The sequence below is a fragment of the Oncorhynchus clarkii genome, chromosome 28, assembly GCF_045791955.1.
Source record: "Oncorhynchus clarkii lewisi isolate Uvic-CL-2024 chromosome 28, UVic_Ocla_1.0, whole genome shotgun sequence".
Classification (NCBI taxonomy): domain Eukaryota; kingdom Metazoa; phylum Chordata; class Actinopteri; order Salmoniformes; family Salmonidae; genus Oncorhynchus; species Oncorhynchus clarkii.
Window position 1 is genome coordinate 12,185,956 of NC_092174.1, and position 18,325 is coordinate 12,204,280.

Here is an 18,325-nt window from a genome sequence, read left to right on the forward strand (position 1 = left end):
ACCTAGAGAGGAACCAGGCTATGAGGGGTGGCCAGTCCTCTTCTGGCTGTGCCGGTCGGAGATTATAACAGAACATGGCCAAGATGTTCAAATGTTCATAGATGACCAGCAGGGTAAAATAATAATAATCACAGTGGTTGTAGAGGGTGCAACAGGTCAGCACCTCAGGAGTAAATGTTAGTTGGCTTTTTCATAGCCGATCATTGAGTATCTCTACCGCTCCTGCTGTCTCTAGAGAGTTGAAAACAGCAGGTCTGGGACAGGTAGCACATCTGGTAAACAGGTCAGGGTTCCATAGCCGCAGGCAGAGCAGTTGAAACTGGAGCAGCAGCACGGCCAGGTAGTCCTGAGGCATGGTCCTAGTGCTCAGGTTCTCTGAGAAAGAGTGCGCGAGAGAATTAGAGAGCATACTTAAATTCACACAGGACACCGGATAAGACAGGAGAAATACTCCAGATAACAGACTGACCCTAGCCCCCCGACACAAACTATTGTAGCATAAATACTGGAGGCTGAGACAGAAGGGGTTGGGAGACACTGTGGTCCCGTCCGACGATACTCCCGAACAGGGACAAACAGCCACCCTTTGCCTTGATGACAACTTTGCCCACTCTTGGCATTCTCTCAATAAGCTTCACCTGGAAGGCTTTTCCAACAGTCTTGAAGGAGTTCCCACATATGCTGAACACTTGTTGGCTGCTTTTCCTTGACTCTGTGGTCCAACTCATCCAAAACCATCTCAATTGGGTTGAGGTCAGGTGATTGTGGAGGCCAGGTCATCTGATGCAGTACTCCATCACTCTCCTTCTTGGTCAAATAGCCCTTACACAGCCTGGAGGTGTATTGGGTCATTGTCCTGTTGAAAAACAAATGATAGTCCCACTAAGAGCAAACCAGATATGGATGGCATATCACTGCAGAATGTGTGGTAGCCATGCAGGTTAAGTGTGCCTTGAATTCTGAATAAATCACAGACTGTCACCAGCAAATCACCCCTACACCATCACACCACCTCCATGCTTCACGGTGGGAACCACACATGCAGAGATCATCCGTTCACCTACTCTGTGTCTCACAAAGACACTGCGGTTGGGACCAAAAATCTCAAATTTAAGCTCATCAGACCAAAGGACAGATTTCCACCTGTCTAATGTCCATTGCTTGTGTTTCTTGGCCAAAGCTGGTCTTTTCTTCTTATTGGTGTCCTTTAGTAGTGGTTTCTTTGCAGCAATTCGACCACGAAGGCCTGATTCACGCAGCCTCTGAACGGTTAATGTTGAGATGTGTCTGTTACTTGACCTCTGAAGCATTTATTTGGGATGCAATTTCTGAGGCTTGTAACTCGAATGAACTTATCCTCTGCAGCAGAGGTAACTATGGGTCTTCCTTTCCTGAGGCTGTCCTCATGAGAGCCAGCTTCATCATAGTGCTTGATGGTTTTTGCGACTGCACTTGAAGAAACTTTCAAAGTTCTTGAAATGTTCCATATTGACTGACCTTCGTGTCTTAAAATAATGATGGATGATCGCTTCTCTTTGCTTATTTGAGCTGTTCTTGCCATAATATGGGCTTGGTCTTTTACTAAATAGGGCTATTTTCTGTATACCAACCCTACCTTGTCACAACACAACTGATTGGCTCAAACGCATTAAGAAGGAAAGATATTCCACTATTTCACTTTTAACAAGGCACACCTGTTAATTGAAATGCATTCCAGGTGACTACCTCATGAAGCTGGTTGAGGGAATGCCAAGAGTGTGCAAAGCTGTCATCAAGGCAAAGGGTGACTACTTTGAAGAATCTAAAATATAAAATATATTTTCATTTGTTTTACTTTTTTGGTTACTATATGATTCCATACATGTTTTTTCATGGTTTTGATGTCTTCACTATTATTCTACAGTGTAGAAAATAGTAAAAATAAAGGACCCTTGAATGAGTAGGTGTGTCCAAACTTTTGACTGGTGCTGTATATAACACAGAACAATCTGGGTTTTGACTGCACTGGGGATTGCTCCCCCAAATGACAAATGTATCTCATCTTATGGATACATAGTCGCCTGGTTTAGGTGAAAAACTAACATTGACAGATTTAACCACAGTGGTAAGTAATCGCCAACCCTGGCCTTGGAGAGCAAATGTACAGGCTTTTGTTTCAACCAAGCACTAACACACCCGATCCAAAGAATAACTGCTCGACAAGAGCGTGATTAATTGACTCGGTGTGTTAGTGTTGGACTGGAACAAAAGCTTGCATAACCTGTATGTAGCACACCAGGACCAGGGTTGGTGACTACTGTTTTACCTTATTTTCATATGAATGAGCTCAAAGGTCTTGGCCTGCAGGCTAGTTCTCCAAGTTTGATACCAATAGGCTATACAGTAATGGGGGAAAGATGGGAAATATCGCATGACAATAGGCTAGACTCATACTATAATAGTAATATATGCCATTTAGCAGATGCTATTCCATACGAAAGTTTGGCTTTTTAGGGGGCGAGTTTGTTTAGGATTTTGGCAGACCTCTATGCTTTCATGCACACATCTCCATTAGAGGCCTATGACAGCGGTGCCTGGAGAGGGAAGGGGGCGGAGAGGAGCAGTATCCGCAGTATCGGTACACTGGCAGGAGGTTTGTGTCTCTAGTGCCAGTCTCTCTCTCTCTCTTTCTCTCTGTCTGTGGCTCCTGTGAGGAATACGTTTAGTTCTGAAGAAGATTGGTTGTGACACCGCGTGCGTCATGGTGGGTCGTCTGCATCCACCCCCTTCAGCAGAGTAGACCTCGCTGTCGAACAACACATACAGTACCAGTCAAAAGTTTGGGGACACCTACTCATTCCAGGGTTTTTGTTTATTTTTACATTGTAGAATAATAGTGAAGACATAAGGAATCATGTAGTAACCAAAAAAGTGTTAAACAAATCTAAATATATTTTATATGTGAGATTCTTCAAAGTAGCCACCCTTTGCCTTGATGACAGCTTTGCACACTCTTGGCATTCTCTCAACCAGCTACATGAGGTAGTCACCTGGAATGCATTTCAATTAACAGGTGTGCCATATTTAAAAGTTCATTTGTGGAATTTCTTTCCTCACTGCGTTTGACTAAATCAGTTGTACTGTGACATGGTAGGGTTGATATACAGAAGATAGCCCTATTTGGTCAAAGAACAGCTCAAAGAAGCAATACACGCACTGCTCAGATCTAAGGTGGTGGTAGCTATTCTCATCACAAGACTTTAATAAGGAGGGTACATCCACACCCAATATATAATCTTGATTTATATGATGCTTGACGTGTGGAATAAACCAAGATTATATGCTGTCAGTGTGGGTTTACTCTCTTCATATGATCTTGTGAGCACGACCACGTCCCTGTGTCATAAGATAGCTGAAGACCGAAAAAATGAACAGAGATGCTGATAAATGTGTGTGGTTTCCTAAATCGCCTCGATTAATTTGCCAAAGCGGCTGCCATTGCTGTCTCTCAAGTGTAGAATCATTTATGGGCTAATGACGCCCATCTATCGCACTGCTATCTCACTGCTTGTTTAAATGTGAAATATGCATAAATTGCTCCGCCATTTCCGGGTTGCTAAAATTCAAATAGTTCGCCTAATTTCAGTTTGTGACAAAACAAGCAATGGATAATGTAGAGAATCATTGTACCATCTAAACCGTTGTGAAATATATTTTTAATAAACCAAAAACATTGTTTTCAGCTGTTTGAAGCTGGTGTTCAAAACCGAATGTAAAAGACACAAACTAAACTTAAGCATAGAAATAGAGCACATAGAACCGATCTACCACTTCTTAAACAAGCTTTCAAGGAGAGTGGCAGATTTATAACTCGCATTTCAATGTGAATGTGGTCGGCTTGCCCCAAAAGTTACATATTTCAGGTATAAAACAGTGTTTTACCCTGATATACTGCACTGCGGCATGTGCTGGCTATAAATTGATACTATAACTAAACTTCTGACATCACATAGAATATTCTGATGTTAGTATCTTGTCTTTTTTTTGAATCCACAACTACATTGTTATATGCAGCTACAATGTTTAAACGTGGATGTGGGGTTCAACTTAATGCGTTCTTCTTATATGCTGTAGTACATTGGGATTTGGAGTGCTTTTTCTGCTGCAGGACTATTTTTGTGCGTGATTATGTGTGTGTAAGATAATGATTAATTGTGTGATATGTGTGTTTCTCCCAGGATACTGCCGGACAGGAGCGCTACAGGACCATCACCACGGCCTACTACAGAGGAGCCATGGGCTTCATCCTCATGTATGACATCACCAACGAGGACTCCTTCAACGCCGTGCAGGACTGGTACGGGACCTGTGTGTGTGAAACAACTGTATGCATGTTTGTCTGTCTGTATCGGTATTTACACGATATACAAAAGTATGTGGACAGCCACACCCGTTGCCGACAGGTTAATAAAATCGAGCACACCGCCATGCAATCTCCATAGACAAATATTGGCAGTAGAATGGCCTTACTGAAGAGCTCAGTGACTTTCAATGTGGCACCGTCATAGGATGCCACCTTTCCAACAAGTCAGTTCTTCAAATTTCTGCCCTGCTAGAGCTACCCTGGTCAACTATAAGTGCTGTTATTGTGAAGAGGAAAGATCTAGTAGCAACCACGGCTCAGCCACGAAGTGGTAAGCCACACAAGCTCACAGAACAGGACCGCCGAGTGCTGAAGCGGGTAGCGAGTAAAAATCGTCTGTCCTCGGTTGCAACACTCACTGTCGAGTTCCAAACTGGCTCTGGAAGCAACATCAGCACAATAACTGTTCGTCAAGAGCTTCATGAAATGGCTTTCCATGGCCGAGCAGCTGCACACAAGCCTAAGATGGTATTGCGAATGGTGTCGCAATACCAAGCGTCAGCTGGAGTGGTGTGAAGCTACCTCCATTGGACTCTGGAGCAGTGGAAAAGTGTTCTCTGGCGTGTTGAATCATGTTTCACCACCTGGCCGTCCGTCGGACGAATCTTGGTTTTACTGATGCCAGGAGAACGCTACCTGCCCCAATGCATAGCGTCAAGTTTGGTGGAGGAGGAATAATGGTCTGGGTCTGTTTTTCATGGTTCGGGCATTGCCCCTTAGTTCCAGTGAAGGGAAATCTTAATGCTGCAGCATACAATGACATTCTAGATGATTCTGTGCATCCAACTTTGTGGAAACAGTTTGGGGAAGGCCTTTTCCTGTTTCAGCATGACAATGCCCCCGTGCACAAAGCGAGGTCCATTCAGAAATGGTTTGTTGATCGGTGTGGAAGAACTTTACTGGCCTGCACAGAGCCCTGACCTCAACCCCATCGAACACCTTTGGGATGATTTGGAACACCGACTGCGAGCCAGGCCTAATCACCCAACATTCGTGCCCGACCTCACTAATGCTCTTGTGGCTGAATGGAAGCAAGTCCCCCGCAGCAATGTTCCAACATCTAGTGGAAACCCTTTCCAGAAGAGTGGAGGCTGTTATAGCAGCAGAGGGGGGGGGACTAACTCCGTATTAATGCCATGATTTTGGAATGAGATGTTTGATGAGCAGGTGTCCACACTTTCTTTTTTTTGGTCATGTAGTGTATGTTCTGCAAAATGTGAATAATTTGACGACTGGGTGAAACAATGGCAGTACCAGTCAAGCGTCACTTGCTTTGCCCGCTAGGATGAGGGTCATTGCATGGAACTCAATTTTCTTTAGCTGTGATTGGATCCGTAATATAACTACAACAGTTGAATGCGTGTGTGTCAGGTCCACCCAGATCAAGACGTACTCCTGGGACAACGCCCAGGTCCTGCTGGTGGGAAACAAGTGTGACATGGAAGACGAGAGGGTGGTGGCAGCAGACAGGGGCCGGCAGCTCTCTGACCAACTGGGTGAGTTAATTACCCAGTAATATAGTAATAAATCCTGTGTCCTTTCCCTAGAAAATGAGTCATTGTTTTATGTGCCTCCTACTCTGCTGTTACTGTGTACAGCTGAGTAATTACGTTCTGGTTGCCGGAGTAGTTATTGAGCAACTTCACGCCATAAGTACAAGTTCATGTAAAGTGTTGCTCATTACAACAAATACACATCACGTTACATTCATACGACTCTTAATTAATCAGACATCTGTCTTTCCTCTCCTCTGCAGGCTTTGAGTACTTTGAGTGCAGTGCCAAGGACAACATCAACGTGAAGCAGACGTTTGAGCGGCTGGTGGACATCATCTGTGAGAAGATGTCGGAGAGCTTAGACAACGCCGACCCCGCCGTCACAGGGGCCAAACAGGGGCCCCAGCTCACCGAGCAGCCCGAACGCCCCCACCAGGACTGTGCTTGCTAAACACCCACTACACACGTACCACACACACCTGACCCCTCACACACCCCTTCCTACAGCCTCCTCAGCTGGTGGAAGAGGTCTGTGATGGGTTTGTGTTTTAGATGGAAGAGCCTGGCTGAATACTCCGTTATTCCATATTTCAGTCCCCGTCCATCCATAGGTGTTTAGAGTCCAAAGTTCACATTCTGACTCCCCTTACTGCGGCCTCGAACCTGAATGGATTTCATGTATTTTTTTTGAAGGGCCTGTTTACTGTTTACTGTTGATAGCTTTGTTGTTTTTTTCCATTTTCCATCCATTTAAGTGGCGTGAGTGAGGTATGTTCTAAGTCCACATTTTGGATAACAAATATTTTGATGAGATTTTTTTCAAACATATCTGACCAAAATCCCATGCATATCGGTTATCAGTCATGGTCATTTCCTAATATTCTATCATTGCTGGATTTAAGAAAAAGAGAACTGATGATGATGTGGTAAGTACTGGTCCCTGTCCCAGTTTTTTTTTTTTGTTTTAACTCATCTTTTTTTTTTTTTTTTAGCAAACCTAGAAAAGTGTCTTTAAATAGAATAGTATATATAAATGTTCAACTTCGTAATATAATAAATATGCATTTTAGAATTCAAAAATATATAAACAAATGGTGTAAAATTACAATAATTTAAGGTGTAAAAATATCTGTGCTTTGTGAGAGGTGCATGTTGTTTTTTTTTGTTTTTTTAATTTATTTTTACCATGGAACGTCTAAGAGCTGTTGGACACGTCCCGCTGAATCAAACTGGCTTGTTTGTTTCGCTGTTAGGGTCGTGTGAACAACAGTTGAAAATGTAGCTTCTTATTCCTTGTCAGTGTGCATCACTGCTATTCTACAGCACAATCGCCTCTTATTCATGTGTATAACACGAGCACACACACACAGTCAGGACAACACTGGGCTACTGCACCCATATACTACAACAGTGACCAATGTTAACATCACGTTCCAATCTCTTTCCCATAGTCCGTTTGACTTTTTTATTTTTTTTTGCATGTTCAATGTCATGTTTGTGTGATTTTGGTCTGTTTCAGTGTAGAGATAATTGCTTGTTGGTATATACATGAGGATAACGTAGTCAATGAAATGCACTCAGGCACATTAAGGTATTTGGTCAGTTATGTCACGACCATCTATATTTACACACAGTATTATGTCTTATTTTTTAGATGAGGTTCTTCATAGATTGTTTGCGGGCTGCGCTCTATCACGGTTTGAAAAAAGACTTATCAGTATTGTGTGGGGGGGGGGGTTGGTTTAAACCTTTTTGAGATTGAATTGGGTTGACATACTCCTGCCCGAAAACACTTACATTCCACTGTATGTTCTCCTGATTATGTACAAGCTGTTTCACGGAACTGCTTTTACTTCCATTTTCCATGTTTCTAAACCAACTGAACCTTTTAGGGTGGGTGTAGTACCAGTGTGAATACTGTATTACTCTCAGAGAAATACTGTGTCATTGGCCAGCCTGGTTCTCCAATATTAACTGCCAACAAACCTGCTAAAGGTCATGTCTGTTACAAATACTGTTTGTGTTTAGTCTTAAGGCAGCTTTGCTTTCATGTTTTTTCCAAAGATGTCCCAATTAGACTACCAAGCCAAAAATGACACCCACTAGGACAAGACTTGTTTGACATGTTTTTGGAGCTGCACTGAGTAAAAGGCCTGTAGTACTAGAGAAGCATTTGGTATGTATGCCTACTCCCTGTGGCAGTTTCCAATAAGGGAGAAGTATAATCAGTACTTTTTTATTTAACTTAGCAAGTCAGTTAAGAAAAAAATATTATTTACAATGATGGCCTACCGGGGAAAAGTGGGTTAACTGCCTTTTTCAGGGGCAGAACGACAGATTTTTACCTTGTCAGCTCGGGGATTCGATAACTGGCCCAGCTCGGGATTTGGTTACACGCCCAACGCTCTAGCCACTCGGCAACCTGCCGCCCCTAATCACTTCCTATTAAACAACTTTAGTTTTCTTTGTTGATTTTGTGTTTTGCTGTAAACTTGCCTCTGACTTAGGTATGTGTCCAATTCAGCTTTCTTAGCTCTCCTCCCTTCCTTCCCCCTGTAAATAAGCATTTTTTTGTTGGGTTTTAGTCTTGAATTGTGCTGTAATACTGTAACTCCAGGTTTGCTAAAACCAAGGAATTAATAAACAAAATATAAAAGCAGTATTTGTATAAACTTAGTTAACATTTATTTGAATCTGAGGCAACTCTACATTTTAGCTTTCGATGTCCCTTAGTCCAAAATGATAATTCTATCACCCTCATCGAGCCACTAGGTGGCATAAGTGTAGAGCTCCCAGTACATCAAATGCATTTAGGGATGAAGTTCAGTTCAAGCATTATTTTTTTCCCCTTTTCATTCTGGTGACCTGTATTGTACTAATGTAATACAACAGGATAATAGAGGGGGTGGACATATGCACCTATACTAATGTCTCTGGGAGAGGCCCTAATAATAGCTGGCACAGTGTGTGATAGGGCAGTCAGCCCACAATAAGACTTGACAGATTAAATAATTCAGTGAATTTAATAAACATCTTTGAGAGATAAAATCCCATTAAAAATGGCTACATGGGGCCAACAACAATGAAGGCTACATTCATGGTGACAACACAGAACTGCACAACAGAATGAACAGAATTACTGTACACGAGCTTACAAGACATGCACAATTCATATTTGCAAAATAAGACGTTTTGGTAAATAAAATATACATTTGTCATTGGTAAGTGCTTGTAAACAAGTAAGGCATATATTACACAGTGGATGACAGGCACTCAATGACATCCTGGTGTTTAGTTGCACTCATTGAGATTGTCCAGTTTACATGCAGATAATGCTATCCTTGTAGGTAGGCTATGTATTGAATTTGTCCATTGGAGAGCTGATATGCATGTTGCCCGACAGAGGGCAGCAAAAATGGTCTGTTTGCTACAAAACGGGCTTATAGCCAACATTTTTAAGAGACCCATAGTGTTCCAGTTCTAATGGATTTTCAGGTATGAATTTGTATTCTATTATATGAGAAAAGGCAAATAGCCTACTGTGTTTCAGTTAGTCAATATCCTCAGAGGATAACTAACCCCATAATGTTGGTTGCCTCAAAGGCCTAAACAATCCTCTAGTAAACTTGTACTTGCTTTGGCATAAGCTGACATCCATTACTGACATGGTTCATAACCTTTTGTTTCAACTGAGCCACCTGCTCTCTGAGCACACTGGCTGTGGAGGCCAGTTCAGTGTTCTGAGTCTTCAAGTTTTTGACCTTGTCTTCAAGACGCGATATTCTCTCCAGCTTTCTTTTGCGGCACTTGGACGCCGCTATTCTGTTGCGCAGCTTTTTCCTCTCTGCTTTGATGCGCTCCTGGTTGTCCATGTCAATGGGAGACAACGGCGGGCTGTCTACAAAGCACTGCATGTCGGGGACCGTCTGCGGCTCGTCCTTGAACATCTGGAGTCGTGACAGCGCTGCCGCAGCCGCCTGTTGATGGGCGCTCATCAGATTAGAAGGTGGCGGTGGGAATGGAATGGTATCCGTGGAATAATTCACTGTGGTGCCCAGTGGGCTATTTCCATAGTCGTTCAAAGTCGTGTACACTGGCAGATCTGACGGCAAGCCGACCGGGGCTGCGTTGGAGCCGATTAGGTCCAGTCTCTCCGGTGGTGCGCACGTCCCCTCGCTCAGTTGGTTCTGCTTGTGAAGATCCTCCAGCGCCTTCACGAAGCCTTCCGCGAATTCTTGTTCGTCGCTGGCTGACTTCGGGTAGAGGAACTGAGAGGTTGGAGTCGTCGTAACCATTCCATTCGATTGGATAATCAACCGTTCTAGGTCCGGGGTGGCCAATTTCAAGAGTCCCAAATCCGAAGAGTTTAGAATTCCGTCTGCGTCCCGGAGATTCGGTTTCAGATTGGAGCTTTGGTCGTCCAGGTTTAGACTCATGTCTTTTTTCATCATGCTGTTGTAGGAATAGAGGCTTGCGATCCCTCGAGTATTCAGCACACTACCAGGGTAGAGGGTTATTTCCATTATAACCCTTCACATGAGGGTCTGTTGAGCTTCACGCATAAACTAAGACGATTCAACAGTTAAACTCTGGCAATAAAACACAGTTCAGGTTAATTTCCTGTATTTTTCCTCTCTTCAAAACTCTGATCGAGTTAATCGACTGTCCCCCTTTAGCCTACCTTTTATGCCTGAGGCTAAAACAATAGTAGTGGCTTAGCTTTTCCTGCTCTTCTCGCCCGCGTCCAGCGCTTTTTCCCAATGGAACGACTGCTATGCACACACCCAACCCTCTGCTTGCTTGCTTCCTAACCCTAAAAATTCCATTATGTCACTTCAGCGCGCTAAGATTGGCCCAAAATGACGTATGCTTCCGGTCTGATTTAAATAATGGGCTGAACCAGTCATTATTACCATGGAGACTTTAGGTAAACTGCAAACAGTGCAGTGCATTGTGGTTTGATGTCATAAAATAGAATACTCGGGGTCGCCAAAAGAGACTGGGCGGGGCATTATTGGAAACTAGGAAGGCGCAAATAAGGTATATTCAGCTCACTCAATTTGAATTTAGACAATGGGGTCGTTTTGAGTGGTAAAGCGAAAGCAACCGACTGTAGATTGAAGTCGACGAGTGAAGTTGGGGGAGGTGCATCTGAGACAGCCGAAAATCGGACACGTGGTTTTCCAAAATCTAGGTTTAGTGCGACATGGCAGTGTTGCCATTGTTTATAATGCCGAAATAAACAACCCCCATATCACACACTCACAAGCTGAAAAAATATGTGTGCATTGTAAACCAATTGTTGAGAGTTCCTCAAATATCACGTTCATTTGAATTACAGTAAAGTTGGTTCCTGTTTCAGTCACGTCTTTGGTCACGTTCGCGTGGGTCAAACAAAAACACCCTAATGATTGGTTGACAAATGAACCTCCAACAATGCAGGCGATTGCTGCAGGATGAAGTTGGTGAAGAGCAACTGCAGAAACTTGCAGTCGACTACAGTCAACTTCAGGAGCTTTAATCACATGATTGTTTTGCAAGTCAGACACTTTTTATCCCCAAAATGCAACACACTGAAAGACGGTGACCATGACAACTGATCCACTCGAACGCGCCCATTGTTCACACGCCATTTCAAATCAAATTGTATTTGTCACATGCGCCGAATACAACCGGTATAGACCTTACAGTGAAATGCTTACTTACAAGCCCTTAACCAACAATACCGTTTTAAGAAAAATACCTACAAAAAAAGTTACAAATAATTAAAGAGCAGCAGTAAAATAACAATAACAAGGCTATATACATGGGTACTGGTACAGAGTCAAGGTAATTGAGGTAATATATGCATGTAGGTTGAGTTAAAGTGACTATGCATAGATAATAAACGGAGAGCAGCAGTGTAAAAGAGGGGTCTGGGTAGCCCTTTGATTAGCTGCTCAGGAGTCATATGACTTGGGGGGTAGAAGCTGTTAAGAAGCCTTTTGGACCTAGACTTGGCACTCCGGTACCTCTTGCCGTAGTAGAGAGAACAGTCTATGACTAAGGTGGCTGGAGTCTTTGACAATTTCTAGGGCTTTCCTCTGACACCGCCTGGTATAGAGGTTCTGGATGGCAGGAAGCTTGGCCCCAGTGATGTACTGGGCCGTACCCAGTACAGATGGAGAGATTGTTGTCCTGGCATCACACGGCCAGGTCTCTGACCTCCCTATAGGCTGTCTCATCGTTATTGGTGATCAGGCTGACCACTATTGTGTCATCGGAAAACGTGATGTTGTGCCTGGCTATACAGTCATGAGTGAACAGGGAGTACAGGAGGGGACTCAGCATGCACCCCTGAGGGACCCCGTGTTGAGGATCAGCGTGGCGGATGTGTTGATACCTACCCTTACCACCTGGGGCGGCCCGTGAGGAAGTCCAGGATCCAGTTGTAGGGGGAAGTGTTTAGTCCCATGGTCCTTAGCTTAGTGATGAGCTTTGAGGGCACTATGGTGTTGAACGCTGAGCTGTAGTCAATGAATAGCATTCTCACATAGGTGTTTCTTTGGTCCAGGTGGGAAAGGGCAGTGTGGAGTGCAATAGAGATTGCCTCATCTGTGGATCTGTTGTGGCGATATGCAAATTGGAGTGGCTCTGGGGTTTCTGGGATAATGGTGTTGATGTGAACCAATACCAACCTTTCTAAGCACTTCATGACTACGGACGTGAGTGCTACGGGTCGGTAGTCATTTAGGCAGGTTACCTTAGTGTTTTTTGGGCACAGGGACTATGGTGGTCTGCTTGAAACATGTTTGTATTACAGACTCTGACAAGGACATGTTGAAAATGTCAGTGAATGCCAGTTGGTCAGCACATGCTCGGAGTACACGTCCTGGTAATCTGTCTGGACCTGCAGCCTTGTGAATGTTGACCTGTTTAAAGGTCTTACTCACGTCAGCTACAGAGAGCGTGATCACACAGTCGTCCGGGAAAAGCTGATGCTCTCATGCATGCTTCAGTGTTACTTGCCTCGAACGAGCATAGAAGTCATTTAGCTCCTCTGGTAGGCTCGTGTCACTGGGCAGCTCGCGGCTGTGTTTCCCTTTGTAGTCCGTAATATTTTTCAAGCCCTGCCACAACTGAGCCGGTGTAGTCGCTGGTGTGGTAGGATTCAAACTTAGTCCTGTATTGTTGCTTTGCCTGTTTGATGGTTCGTCTGAGGGCATAGCTGGATTTCTAATAAGTGTCCGGATTAGGGTCCCGCTCCTTGAAAGCGGAAGCTCTAGCCTTTAGCTCGGTGCGGATGTTGCCTGTAACCCATGGCTTCTGGTTGGGCAATGTACATACGGTCACTGTTCGGACGACGTCGCCAATGTACTTATTGATGAAGCCGGCGACTGAGGTGGTATACTTCTCAATGCCATTGGATGAATTCCAGAACATATGTGCTAGCAAAACAGCCCTGTAGCATAGCATCCGCGTCATCTCACCACTTCCGTATTGAGTGAGTCACTGGTACTACTTGCTTTTAGTTTTTGCTTGTAAGCAGGTTTCAGGAGGATAGAATTATGGTCAGATTTCCCAAATGAAGGGCGAGGGAGAGCTTTCTATGCGTCTCTGTGTGTGGAGTAAAGGTGGTCTAGAGTTAGTTCTTTTCACCTTCTGGTTGCACATGTGACATGTTGGTAGAAATGAGGTAAAACAGATTTAAGTTTGCCTGCATTAAAGTCCACGGCCACTAGGAGTGCCGATTATGGCCTTATACAGCTTGTTGAGTGCGGTCTTAGTGCCAACATCAGTTTGTGGTGGTAAATAGATGGCTACGAATAATATAGATTAGAACACTCTTGGTAGATAGTGTGGTCTACAGCTTATCATAAGGTACTCTATCTCAGGCGATCAATACCTTGAGACATCTTTAATGTTAGACATTGCGCACCAGCAGTTATTGACAAATAGACACACACTCCCACCCCTCATCTTACCAGACATAGCTGCTCTGTCCTGCCAATGCACGGAGAAGCCAGACAGCTCTATATTATCCGTGTCGTCGTTCAGCCAAGTCTCGGTGAAACATAAAATATTACAGTTTCTAATGTCCCGTTGGTAGGATAGTCTTAATCCTAGATCGTCCCGTTTGTTTTCTAGTGATTGCACATTGGCCAATAATACGGAGGGAAGTGGTGGTTTACCTACTCGTCGGCAAGTTCTTACAAGGCACCCTGCCCTGTAAGAATTCATTAACATGGGCTCAGTAATAGGTGTGCAGTCAAACACTGAGTGGAAACATTTGATCTCAAAAATGGTTTAATACTGTGTCTTTCAATCCAAGCACATTTCTAAGAGAGATGGCACAGCTTCGCCAAATAGATTAAGGGGCGTTTTATTGAGGATGCAATTACCTATAGGTTTTAACAAAAAAGAGGAAGGAAATACTGCAGAGAGAAATGGAAACCATGTTTTTTCTTGGTCAAACATTTGCTGTTATTTTCTAAGAACTTAACCAAAAAAATGTGAATGGTTAGCTTATAGCTCTTCTGTTGGTTATTGCAAAGAATATTTTATCTGCCTGGAAACACAATATTAGACTGGTTAAGCATGAGAGATATGCCACCTCAGACCAGAAAGCCCGAGTGAGAAATAAGGATTGATGAAAAATGGTTTCAAGCTCTAGGCCAATAAGACTGTAAAGGGTGATGGCGGTCTGCTGTTCCTATGAATAGCCCAGCGCAGCAGGGTGGTAGGCAGCCAAAATAGCCAAATTCCCCCAGTAAAAAGTAATGACGTCCATAGACTGGCTGCATCAGCACCACAGAATAGCAAGGGCATCATTTGTTTCCATGGCAACATTGACATAGGCTGTGACGCAAGAGCAGGTGAAAGAATGGGGCGGGCGGGGGGGGGGGGGGGTGCGTGGGTGGTGAATGGAGGATCGGGCAGTATGTGTGTGTGATTGTGTGCGTGTTTATTGGTGAGAGACAATCTCCAGATTTACGTCTTCCAGCATTCTTCAGAATATTATACATTAAAAATACATATGGTTAGGATGTCATCAATTAAAATATGTTCCTTTAGTGAAATCATCTCCCTTTGATGTCTCTTTCTTGGAATAGATTACTCAAACCAACCAAAAGTTTCCTATTTTGTCAGAAACAACTGCCTTTTTTCTTTATTCATCCAGAATCAGCATGGCATTTAAAATCAGGCTAGAATGTATGAGTCATGTCCCGAAACAGGGGTGTGGCCTGAACACAAACCATGTTATTATGGTGAACAGATATCAACATGGGAGTGCCTTTTATTATCAAATTCAATTAATGGATTCATATTTTGCTTTACATATGTGATAAAGCTGAGAAGATAGCTGAAGTGAGATGTAACAACATTTCCCTTTTTTGTAATGAAGTTTATAAATGGCTAAATGCAAACCCTATCAGGTCCTATGAATTTAAAGGCCTCTACAGCTGACATTGCTCTATTCTGCTGAACCTGTCCTCATTTTGGAAGTTGGGATTTTTTAAATATAATTTACATTTTATTATATGCAAATTGCCAATGTTACCAAATGAAGAGATTATAAATGCATGAGGAAAATACATCTGATAGTGAAAAGAAGACTTGAAATGCCTTATAAATACAAACATTTATTAATATACATTTGCTATCTTCTGGCTTTAGACAGCCTTTACAAATTGATCATCGCATGTGTCATTTCAACAATAGGCAAAGCAAATTAGTCAAGCCAATAAACTCAGGAGAATGAACTATGGGAGGATGCATGCAGGGTCAGCTCTAGCATTTTGGGGGCCCTGGGCAAGATTTGGTTGGGTACCCCCCCCACCTTGCGGCAAAACAAGTTTTAAAGATAATTGGGCACAGAGAAAATGTTGCAATTTCATAACAAATTTAATGCAATTCTACTAATTTTGCCATGGAACAGAGATATTCGTTTTCTCAGTTTTAAAACTAATGTCCTGCAATTCTACACATTTTGCCATGACTTATGCCATGTTCATATGATATCTGAGTGAGAATGACTAACAAAATGATCGGCCATGATTACTACAAGTTTAGATAGCTGGCTAGACTAACTACCAATCTCAAAATTGTTAGCTGAGAAAGGGAAGCCCAGCCTTGAGCTACCCAGTGACACAAGCCTATTAGACTAGCTAAATTACTTCCATGCACACTTCAAGGCAAGCAACACTGAAGCATGCATAAGAGCACCAGCTGTGGCGGACGACTGTGTGATCACGCTATCCGTAGTCGATGTGACTAAGACCTTTAACAGATTAACATTCACAAGGCCGCAGGACAAGACGGATGACCAGGACGTGTACTCAGAGTATACGCTGACCAACTGGCAAGTGTCTTCACTGACATTTTAAACCTGTCCCTGACCAACATGCAGACCACCATAGTCCACGTGCCCAAGAATGCCAAGGTAACCTGTCTAAATGACTACCGACCCGTAACACTCACGTCTGTAGCCATGAAGTGCTTTGTAAGGCTGGTAATGGCTCACATCAACACCATCATCACAGAAACCCCAGACCCACTCCAATTCGCATGACGCCCCAACAGATCCACAAATGACGCAATCTCTATTGCACTCCACACTGCCCTTTCCCACCTGGACAAAAGGAACCCCTACATGAGAATTCTGTTCATTGATTACAGCTCAGCATTCAACACCATAGTGCCCTTAAAGCTCATTACTAAGCTAAGGACCCTAGGACTAAACTCCTCCCTCTGCATCTGGATCCTGGAATTCCAATTGGCTGCCCCAAGGTGGTAAGGGTAGGCAACAACACACCTGCCACGCTGATTTTCAGCATGGTGGCCCCTCAGGGGTGCGTGCTCAGTCCCCTCCTGTACTCCCTGTTCACCCACGACTCTGTGGCCAAGCACGACACCATCTTTAAGTTTGTTGATGACACAACGGTGGTAGGTCTGATCACCGACAAGCTTCCTGCCATCCAGGACCTCTATACCAGAAGGTGTCAGAGGAAGGCCCTAAAACTTGTCAAGGACTCCAGCCACCCTCGTCATAGGCTGGACCTAAGTCTATGTCCAAAATGCTCCTTAAGAGTTTCTACCCCCAAGCCACAAGACTGATGAACAGTCAAATGACTACTCTATTTACATTATCCGCCCCTTTTAAAAAAAACTCTGCTGCTACTCGCTGTTTATTATATATGCATGTCACTTTACACATTACCTACATTGACAGTCACTCAATTATCCATGTCAAATCAAATTGTATTTGTCACTTGCGCCGAATAAAACAAGTGTAGACATTACTGTGAAATGCTTACTTACAAGCCCTTAACCAACAATGCAGTTTTAAGAAAAATAAGTTAAGAAATTATTTACTAAATAATCTAAAGTAAAAGAAAATAGGTAACACAATCAAAGAACAATAGCGAGGCTATTTACAGGGGGTGCCGGCACTAAGTCAATGTGCGGGGTACAAGCATCTCCAATCCAAAATTAAATCTAGAATCGGCTTCCTATTTCGCAAAAAAAGCATCCTTCACTCATGCTGCCAAACATACCCTCGTAAAACTGAGAGCATACAGGTCGCAGTGGTGGGTAGAGTATATGGGGCTTTGGTGACAAAACGGATTGCACTGTGATAGATGGCATCCAATTTGCTGAGTGGAGTGTTGGAGGCTATTTTGTAAATGACATCACCAAAGTCGAGGAACGGTAGGATAGTCAGTTTTACGAGGGTATGCTTGGCAGCATGAGTGAAGGGTGCTTTTTTTGCGAAATAGGAAGCCAATTCTAGATTTAGTTTTGGATTGGAGATGCTTAATGTGGGTCTGGAAGGAGAGTGTACAGTCTAAACCTATAGGCTTTTGTAGTTGTCCACATATTCTAGGTCAGAATCTTCCAGAGTAGTGATGCTGGACGGGCGGGCAGGTGCAGGCAGCGATCGGTAGGTAAAGCACCTTCCTTATCTAAGCTCACTGGTCACCATAGCAGCACCCACCTGTGGCATGCGCTCCAGCAGGTAAATTGCACTGGTCATCTCCAAAGCCAACACGTACTTTGGCCGCCTTTCCTTCCAGTTCTGCCAATGACTGTAATGAATTGCAAAAATCACTGAAGCTGGAGATTCATATCTCCCTCACTAACTTTAAGCATCAGCTGTTAAAGCAGCTTACAGGTCATTGCACCTTTCCATAGCCCATCTGTAAAAAGCCCACCCAGCTACCTCATCCCCATATTGTTATTTATTTGCTCCTTTGCACCCTAGTATCCCTACTTGCACATTCATCTTCTGCTCATCTATCACTCCGTAGTTTAATTGCTAAATTGTAATTATTTGACCACTATGGCCTATTTTTTGCCTTACCTCCCTAATCTTATTTAATTTGCACACACTGTATATAGACTTTTCTATTGTGTTTTGACTGTACTTTTGTTTATTCCATGGGTA

General features: G+C 43.4%; 2 protein-coding genes across 2 annotated transcripts in view; one reads left to right on the forward strand and one right to left on the reverse strand.

Annotated features, from left to right (window-relative positions):
- Positions 1-8,558, forward strand: part of LOC139386542 (ras-related protein Rab-3A-like) — a 28,775-nt gene extending 20,217 nt beyond the window's left edge. The window contains exons 3-5 of the mRNA XM_071132177.1: positions 4,218-4,336; positions 5,774-5,898; positions 6,159-8,558. Of these exons, the coding sequence (XP_070988278.1) occupies positions 4,218-4,336; positions 5,774-5,898; positions 6,159-6,349 (435 nt within the window). The 3' untranslated portion in view covers positions 6,350-8,558. The remainder of the gene's footprint in view (positions 1-4,217; positions 4,337-5,773; positions 5,899-6,158) is intronic.
- Positions 8,559-8,907: 349 nt separating this feature from the next.
- LOC139386541 (transcription factor JunD-like) lies at positions 8,908-10,713 on the reverse strand. The gene has a single exon (XM_071132176.1). It carries the CDS (start codon positions 10,419-10,421, stop codon positions 9,516-9,518), a length of 906 nt encoding a protein of 301 aa, XP_070988277.1. The 5' UTR covers positions 10,422-10,713; the 3' UTR covers positions 8,908-9,515.
- Positions 10,714-18,325: the final 7,612 nt, after the last annotated feature.